A 10,344-nucleotide genomic window follows, 5' to 3' on the forward strand; every position below is an offset into this window, starting at 1 on the left:
GAGGTTCCTAAATTTTCATGATAAATTAAGGAAATGAAATTTTATTTTATCATCAATAATATTTTTCTTAACCAAACTTCTTCATCTATAGTTGTAAAAAAATATCCTTAAATACGAAAAAGTTGACTTGAAGTGAATTTATATTAATCTTTTATTATCAATTTCAAAATATTGTGTAGATTATATTCATGAAAAAAAGTTAAAATACTTTATTGCTAGACTTTTTTTAAAAAAATCAACTTGACATGAACACCATATGTACAAAATACCTTACATATCTGACCTATTTTTATTGGTTATTTATTTTTTTAAAAAATGAGGAGTTTAATTAGTCACCTGAACAAAACTAGAGGTATTTAATTAATAAATTTTGAATTTAAGGTATTTAATTGATTAGTAAAATAAAGTTGAGATCTTTCTGCAACTCTTCCCTTGATTAATTTCTTGAATCGAAAATACTATTCATCACAGACTTGTGCTGCAAACTGAAAAGTGAGAATATTAAACAAAGCGAAAAATAGTTATTTTTTATTTTCATTTTTTAAAAGTATTAATTTCATCTCTACTTTTTATGCAACAAAACATAATGGATGTTGATGTAACCCAGCACTTCAGTCGAAATTTATGCTGTATTTATATTTTATGTTCTTAATCTATTAATGGGTTCTTTACAGATATTAATTAAAAATAATAAATAAAAATTATTAAAAATCCAAATAAGAATATTTTAATAACATTTGTACATAAAACTTTTAATTTTCAATTCTTTAACCAATATTTTTAAGACAACTCTTATTATTCTGTCTTTTATTTTTCTTTTTGCATATTCCTCCATAAGCTACTTTGAATTGGTCACATCACATCTCGTATTTTGCGTAACCCAATCAATCATTACCTTATCAAGTATCCATATTCGTGATTTTATTGATATTAAGTTAAGAAAAATTGATAGATACTCCAAAAGTAATCTTTGAAATATAAAATAAGACAAAAAAATAATTATTATTCTCTCTTCATACACTAATTAGTTGCTTAAAAAGTTATTACATGCAAAAAATAAGAAGAATTCTAATAATATAAATATTTTTTTAAATAAATACAAAATTATAAATAAAATTAATGCTATAAACTAATTAACTAAATAAAAAGATAGTAGTAAGATGAATGTAGTATTTTTTTCGAACATATTTTCATAACACTTATTTTATAAAATCTATTAAAAAAAATAATTATCCATGAATTTTATCAATTAAATATGACCACAATCTTCTTTTTTTTAATGAATTTCAACAAATAAATAAAATAAAGTATTTAAAATCATATTGAGTATTTAAAATCACTAGGGTAAAATCACCAAGGTTAGCCTAGTGGTTGAGTAGGAAAAAGTTGGAATAGTTAGAAACATGAGAACCTAGATTCAATCCTAGCTACAATCTCTGTAATCTTTCCGATCTTTACCAGAAAAAAAATGTTACTAAATTTATCTTATTGAGTATCATTCAATTTACTAGATACATAAAATCTGGTGAATGGAGCGGAGGAACACTGACAGGTATTTTAACTATACATATTCCATTTTAATATAAAGAATAAGACAGAACTTTGCCTTCATTTCATTGTTATAATAACACTAAAATAGTTGGATATTTTAACCCTGCAGAAATTGCAGTCAGTGTATATCTAACAATGTTGAATAAAATATTGAACTTTTAATGATTTATTGCCTTCTATTCTACTAAACCTTTTACCAGACCTGTTTTTCTTCCTAAAAACTACTTCATCCAATCCAAATAACAACACAAGATGATAGGGAAATTAATTTAATTAATAGAATAAAAAGAAGAGGGGAAGATAGTGATTCTAGTATTTACACATTAAAACTGATTATTGATGATATACATGTGTCGACAGAAAAAGAAAGCCATTGTAGTATCCACAATTTTGCATCGTAGTCCTCGAGCTTCTCTACCTCTCCAACCATATTATATTAACAATGTTAATTAAGCCTCCAGTGCGAAATGAAAGAATATTTCCATGCCTGAATTAATAAGTAAAATAAAAGTACAAATAACATGCCAGTCACTGATGTGTATACATGAATATTAATGAGTAAAATATAATATCCAGTGGTTCCAATAATATGATTGATAATACATTCTTGAACAAGCACAATGCCTATAATAATAATATCAGTAAAAACTTTGTTGTCTTTTCATTATTATTTTAATGTATGTCCTTGGTTTTTGTTCTCTTTTATGGTTGTTCCTATAAGCATTATGATAAAACAAGAACTAGAGATAATTGATGAGTTTTAGAAAAATACTCCAAGAAACTAAACACTTTACAATTTATAAATTAGAAACAAATAATTAATTACCTTCAATCAAATTCATCTCCAATTTCTTCAAAATGATTCTTCATTTTCAGGCTTTCTGTCACTATTTACAAACATGAGATGAGCCCCGGTGTTTAAGTGCTCCCTTCTATTATTTACAATCTCATGCTGAATATTTGGATAAAGGGTTTCATTGTTATTTACAAAGGCCATGGTTTCAGATGTTACCACATGATTATCCCACTCAGTTCCTTCAATCCCACTTTTAAATTCAGTGGCAGCATCATCAGCATTAGTCACACACTCAGGAGATCCCAAAATATTCCTGGGTGAAATCTTGCTGTTTTCGGCAGGCCGGAAACTGCGATGCATCAGTTGTTCACTTGCCTTGCCATCCATAGCAGGAATCCTGTAACACATTCATAATTTTTCAACTTCATAAAATAGAAACATCCATGCATATAAAGGGCAAATTCAAGACTATATAGCAGAAAAGAAGCCACAGAAATCATTTCATCATCAAACACAATATAAAATACCCAGTCTTTTAGCATGTCTAACATAAAACTATTCAATTAAACTGTCATCAAACCTTGTTTGCTGTAATTTTGTGGTCTGCATATAGTCAAAAATGGGAACCAAGCTTTTTGGTCTAGCTTCAATCATGCAAGTTGGAATCCTTTCAATCTCAAATTCACCTCCTGAAGAAGCTTCATCATCCTTCAAGGTAGACTCTTGTAACATTGCATGAAAATATATCTGGTTGGCAAAAGAACAATGCATGTAAATATCAAACTAAAGAGAATATCATAAGAAACTAAAAGCGTAGTTTTCTAAGCTAAAACTATATACCTCTGGCTTCGCCCACAATGGAGTCTGAACTTGATGCATTTGCAATTCAGCTTCTGAGATATACAAATGATGCTGCTCCTCAAGAGAGGGACTCACTTTCATGACTGCATTCTTGATTTTCGGTCCAATGCCATTCTCCTCCCCCACATCCTCTGGATATATTTTCTTAGTGTCTGAAATTCCATTCTCACCATATATGTCCACATTATCATCCCGCTCACGCCGACTATGACTCTGGCATATATTCCATTTATGGATAGCCTCAACCACTAGTCTTGCATCATCCTGCGGAATGGATTCATAAGCAGGGCTCATTCCAGAAACAACAGCAGAATCTTGACTGGTTAACGCCCGCAGAGCATATTGTATCATGGAACCAGTGGGCGAAAAGACCAACAAGTTATACTTAGCCTTCGAATAATTCCCTTCAGTACGTTTATAGTTACGGAAAGATGAAGCAACAGCACCAGAAAGGGCAGTTTTCCTGCCAGTAGCAGCTGCAGCAGCACCACTTACGGTGCCTCTCCAGCCATTAGCTCCATTCCTAATTCGGCTTACAACAGAAAGTGTGATGGGAGGACCAGCCACGAACAGGCTCTGCTGTTTAGGCATTTGCATGGCTGAACTATGAGACTGGCCAAGTGCGTGATTAGCGTTAGTGCCTAATCCACCATTTTTTGCTATAAAATTATCATCAAAGGACTGAATATTTACGTGTCCTCCTTGAGGATTTATGGCAAATAGATGGCTAGTGCCCCTTGAGGAACTAATCATAATCCACTTGCTGTCATCACTGAAACTGATATCTTGTATAACCTGGAAAGTCAAAAACGGATTTATAGAGAGATGCATGTTACTTATAGATGCATTGTAAAAAAGACAATGATTATGTTTTAAACCAAAGGACAAGTGATAATATGAACATGCACTCACTGCATTTGTAAAGCCACGTTGCAGCCTGTACAATTGAATATAAGAAGACCCAGTATCAGAAGCTGACAAATTCTCACGTGCAGGCATAATCTTAAAAACATTTATATTATGACCCTGAATGGAAGCTGTCACTAATATGGTGCCACTAGGATCAAAGCATAATGCTGAAATAGGACTCTTGTGGGCCCGGAATTGGGCAATAACGTTTTTTGAGACAATATCTTTAACAATAACCTGAAAGAGAACAATAACAAAGTTATCCTATTTATAATCATAGAATGAAACAATTATGATAATCACAACCTGAGATAAAACAAAAATAAGCCTCAAATTAGTTACAAAAACTTATTTGTATAAAAAGACATTACTCTATAAAAAACAAAATTACACAGATGGATACAATTCAGGTGAAAATATAATATAAAGTACCATCTCAACCATCCAAGTATAACCTAACACAAACTCCTTTCTCATATTCATATCTATTTAACCCAAAAAGAAAAGTTATTCAAGTGCAATATATATTATAAGAAAACACAAAATCAAGAACAGCGGTTCACCATTCCAATGTTATCTGCATCTGTTGAATGGCCATTAATGGTTCCATTGCCCTTAGAGCCTGCATTTGCTGATTGTAATGAACCATTGTTATCAGAGCAGTATCTTGAAAGTTTCTTATACCCCATATCTCCAAGGGTCACAATCCCAGAAGCAAGATGCTTGCTAGACTCTTTGGCATAATGTGCAATTAAGCTCCCATTAGAAGAAAAACCAGGAAAGCTTGCAGAAGGTGTCAGATGCTGTGGAGTAACATGTCCTGAATTGGAAATTGCAACAGGACATCCACTATAGGCCAGCCATCTTGGACCAACCGCAAGTGGTCCATAACCTATGCCTCCAGAACCAGGGCAACTCATGACTATAGGATTGGTAAGTAAGGTATATTCCCTTTCTAATGTGGTAGCATCAAAACAGTGGATCTGCAAAAAAAAGACTTCATTAGACAATCCAACAAAAGCACGCATAAAAGGTGGTTTATTGGTACAGATGTTAGAAAATATACTTGAGCGGATTGAGCAACAGCAACTATTCGAGGACTACACCTCACAGAATAAACAACTGTTCTAAACTTCAGAACATGAACATATGATTGAGATTTCATAGAATAAAACTGAACAGTAGTTGGCAAATAGTTTCCATTCATTTGGTCGTGCGAGTTTGAAGCGCTTCCATTGTAAGGAGTGGTCAACCCATCCTGAACAGTGCTACCTCCAGCAAAGAACCCATCCGTACAAACTACCAACAGCTGGCGGCTGTTTGCATACTTGTCTTCTGATTTCTTTGATGCGATTGGATTAGGTACCATTTGCATAAAAGAAACAGGACCATCATGTCTGGACACTATGTCTCGGACATTATTTGATTCATCCACATGCCAAACCTGGAAGCCAGATCGATAGCCTAGAAGAAGTACTTGCTGAATAACTTCACCCTCACCCTCTAACTTGTCAAACCCAGCCCAGATAACCTATATAAATTTAAAATTAAAGTGAGACATCAATTCTATACGAAATTTAAAGAAAAATGCATATAGAATAAAATATCTATTATTCATTAAGAAAGGAAGCAACGAGAAATCTCACATGAGGAAAATATTAAGTCAAGAACTTGATGTTGATGTAAGTAATGAAAAGCAATTCACTGACACGCACTCAAACTATTCAAATTTACAGTCCCCTTTCAACAACTCACATTGATATGCAAATTCATCAAATAACTTCATTTACTCCAAAAGCACAGTGAATTTGATTTCCAAGGACCTATAATTTATAAGTTCACACGCACACACCAAAAAAAGAGATTTCATCACTTTGTCATGTACAAAAATGTCTATTGTTTTCCATTATAATGAAAGAGAAATATAAAAAGCATTCCACCATTCTAGCCTTCCAAATGGTTGTGTTATGACATTCAACTTTTAGCTTCACATCAATTAAATGTATCCATCAAATTCACACATGCTCCATTTATCCGTTATTGTTCAGATGAATTCCTAATCATACAAAAATGTTTTGCCATTAAAATAAAATAAAAAGTATATGTTTTCATAACTTCCAATACCTCTTTGACTAACTACCTAACAAGCACATGCTTAATTAAACTTTCAAAATATTGAATGAGGCAAGAGCTCAATTCAAAAAATTAAATTAATGAAAATTAATAGGGATATCCATGACAAGGCGAAAAAAAAAAGTGTACAAACAATAGGTGACCCATAAAACATTTCAAACCGTGTAAACACTTATAGTCTGGACTCTGGAGTGGCCATACCAGATCTAGGTTCAACAAAATATGCTAGCAATCCAACACTCAATCCAATAAAATGACACCTTGATTACAGCTCAGAAGACGAAAAATATAAATATAAATTATAATAACATTTTGACCAATATTTAATCCATAACATTATGCCATGTGCCATTTTCCTGCTCATATCCAACAAATGTCATCGTTCCTTACTACACAGGATGCTCAAAACCAAATATTGCTCACATTTCTAAACAAGAATGAATAAAACCTTAATCAAAAACCAAAAGCTCCTATAAAAACAAACTATCAAAGAGAGCTAGACTTATGGGAAAGAGATTAGCAAAATCATACGCTAGAAACCTAAAAAAACAACACATGCCACCAAATTGTCTGATATTAAAAGTGTCAAGACACCTGCAAAACCCAATTGCAAGAAAACATTACACTACTTTACCCGACAGTGGATGATCGCAATCAATGAAGACTATTACCACAGGCAAACTTTATGCACAATATCAGGTGTTCAATGAGAGGAATGGTTTACCAAGCCATAACTACTAACCTAAGGGTTATGCACCCATGCCTGTAGGTATACTAATTTCAAAGGCCAGAAAAATAGATCCTCTAAATGTTAGCATTTTCAAAACATTCCATCCTACAAAGCATCCTTGCATAATAAACAAGACAAGCATGCACAAGAAATTCTTCACAAACAGGCAGCAGCCCCTAATTTCACCCACCAAGTGCTCTCAGTTGGCTAACATGGCCAAGCAGTGACATTCTTATCTCCAAATCACACATTGAATACAATATAAATATTACCTTGAAAATTTAAAAAAAAAATGTCTCATTAGATTAAAACTTGTGAATAACAAATTCAAGAATGTTATACTGTGCCTTAATTTCTGAGTATGAACTAACAGCAAGTCAGCAACTACACTAGTTTGGATGCGTAAATCTGATTCTCTAAAATTAGAAAAAAAACCTAAACCATTCAGATACATAATCATTAATTCATTATTTTATCTCTACCACAAACCCGAGGAGTTAATTAATTAAACAATCAAGAAGCCTAAACCAATCCTCTAAAATTAGAAGAAACCTAAACCGTTCAGATACATAATCCAGATTTTATCTCCATCACAAAACCAAAGATTTAATTAAAGAATCATAGTTCAACCAAAAATAAATACCCTATAAATACAAACAAACCATCTTCAAAATTTAAATCCACACCAATCACAAGTTCACCGTGATGACCAAACAGGTAACTATTCTTAAATCTCCAAACAAAAAAAAATTGCACATACCTGATCATGATCAGGATCATCATCCCTCTCCACAATCGATGAAGCAACGGATGCAGCAGAGCGTGCAACGGTGGAAGCACCAGATGAAACAATTCTAAGGTAGCTAGAGAGAGCCCGAAAAGAACTAGGAATGAAACCGTTGGTTCTGCCACCACCATTATTACCCTGGTGAAGAACCTGTTGCTTCTGTGCATCATTCCTCATCCCCATCACCAAACACACCAAAATAGCACCAACCCACAACACAATAATCAGCGATTCCTCAAATTCAGCCTCAATCATAACCCCCAACTTCCCTCCTCTTTCAATCCACAACCACCTCAACTTTTTCGCCCTTTTACACCATCCACAATCTCACACACAAACCTTAAAATTTTCGATCACAACCACCCACAAAACAATTTTTTTTCCTTTTTTTCAGGTTTTATTCCAAAACACCACAAAAGACAAAGAAGACAAAAAAAAAAAAACTGGGATTTTTCCTCAACACAAAATCAATTTTTTTTTTGTTATATTGTCTATCAACAAATGAAATAATAAACTATTCCACTAACTACACAAATTAAAACAAAAAATGAAAAAGAACGAAACTTCACGGATTAAAATTGTTAAACATGATTGAGGCGAGAGGATTAAGGAAAAGGGTGAGAAACAGGGAAGAGATCTGAGGAGAGAGAAAGTTAGAGAGAGAAAAACAGGAGAAGAGAGAGAAAGAAAGAGATTGAAATTGGTAATTGGATAACGAAGGAAGGAAGAAGCAAAATGAAAAGAAAAAAAAGTCTTTGGTTCACGTCTCTTATGTTTCTCTCTCTAAAAAGTTTTTATTAATTTTTTCAAAGGTGTTTCTTCTCTTAGGGTGTTGGAATTTCAAAGTTGTTTGTTGTTGTTGCTTCCAACAAGTTCAACCAAAAACAACTAACCTCTTTCTCCCATAATCTCTCTCTAACAACACGTCTTGTCCAGTATTTCAAACGCTGTCAAACAGTTTATCTTCTCTCTCTCAAATGAACATAACTTTTTATCTCACTAATAGACTATGATTTTTAAATTAAAATGATTGATGAATTAAATAGAAGGGTGGCTGTCCCAGTTTTCATTGTGCTCTTTACGCTTTCCAAGATAGCAAATTCATTTATGAGACAACAATTAATGATACCTAAACATACGTCAATCCACCCCATAAGTTTATATATTACCAATATTTTCTGTTCTTGATAAGTCACATTGTTACTGTATCAAATTTATATTTTTAATTTTTAATTACTACATTAGGTATAAGAGTTTAATTAGTAGAGTAGTAATTTTGAATGTGCCAAATGCAGTATAAAATATATAATAAATAAATATTATTTTTAATCAAGAGATATAATTCTTTTAGGGTTGTTTTTATATCTTCTATAGTTACTCCTAGATATGATAATGGGTTAAGCATTAAATAAAAGTCTAATATAATATATTTAAAGTTTGGTGTTATTTGATCTATTAAAAAGTTGGATTTAAGTTTTTTTTTATAAAAAATTATTTAAATTTATAAAATAGTCTGTTAAATTTAATAAATTTATCCATTTATTTATACTAGTAAGGTCGAGGTACTTCATATTTCTATTAAAGATAAAATAAAATAAAAATTAAGTAATAAATATATGTTAATCTAATATTATAATTAGTTAATTAATTTTAGAGTCTTGATTTTGATAAAAAAATATTATTTTTAAAATTTTTTAAAATGAAAAAATATAATAGTCAACATTTAAGATCAAGGTGGTTACTAAAAGGAATATCTTCTTTATATATTGGTATAGATAATATAATAAATATATATATATATATATATATATATATATTACATTATTAACAATATAATTAAATAAATAAATTTATAATATAAAAATAAAAAATTATTAATATTTTTAACATTTCTAATAACTTGATTAAACATTTTATATTTTTTATTCATATAAAATCAAGAAATATAAATTTAGTGATTGTATCTTTGTCTATCTTTTTTTTTTTATCTTCATAGTTGTTTATTTAAAATATTTTATTAGAATATAAAGAATATTTAGAAAGTATTTTGTATTAAAAAAATCAAATTATTAATATTCTTTTAACACTTTTGCCAACTTGATTAAATGTTTTACATTCTTTATACATATAAAATTAAAAAATATAAAATTTAGCGGTCTACATTTTCTTCTTCTCTTTTCTATCATTTATATGATTGTTTATTTAAAATATTTTAAATAAGATATAGAAAAATACTTAAAAAATTATAAGATTATTTTCTTTCATTTACACATGTGTATAAGTGTGCATTAGTAAATTATTTTTTATCATAAAAAAAAAAAAAAACAGAAAAAGACTCACAAATATATTTGAAAGTAGATTTGTTGACTTATTAGTCTATTTAACATTATTAATGTAAAATAAGTTTTAAATAAGTTAATAGACCAAATAAAGTTTTAAAAAAGATGATGTCAAACTTAAAAAAAAATAAAACTAATGATAGATTATAAATCAGATTTTGACTTTAATTTTATAAAATAGATCCAACTTATATATTTAAAGTCTGTTCTAATATATTTTCATTCTTAAATTCTTGAT

At 30.6% G+C, this 10,344-nt stretch overlaps 1 protein-coding gene across 1 annotated transcript; it reads right to left on the reverse strand.

The window, feature by feature from the left end:
• Window positions 1-1,804: 1,804 nt before the first annotated feature.
• Window positions 1,805-8,807, reverse strand: LOC109815091 (autophagy-related protein 18f). Its single transcript, XM_020379685.3, has 8 exons — window positions 7,741-8,807; window positions 5,184-5,648; window positions 4,681-5,100; window positions 4,121-4,354; window positions 3,188-4,003; window positions 2,928-3,094; window positions 2,378-2,744; window positions 1,805-2,038 (listed from the first exon to the last, which is right to left on the reverse strand). The coding sequence occupies exons 1-7, from the start codon at window positions 8,020-8,022 to the stop codon at window positions 2,405-2,407; spliced, it is 2,724 nt and encodes a 907-aa protein (XP_020235274.1). The 5' UTR covers window positions 8,023-8,807; the 3' UTR covers window positions 1,805-2,038; window positions 2,378-2,404.
• Window positions 8,808-10,344: the final 1,537 nt, after the last annotated feature.

The sequence above is a fragment of the Cajanus cajan genome, chromosome 10, assembly GCF_000230855.2.
Source record: "Cajanus cajan strain Asha chromosome 10, NIPB_CcT2T_4, whole genome shotgun sequence".
Taxonomy (NCBI): Eukaryota; Viridiplantae; Streptophyta; class Magnoliopsida; order Fabales; family Fabaceae; genus Cajanus; species Cajanus cajan.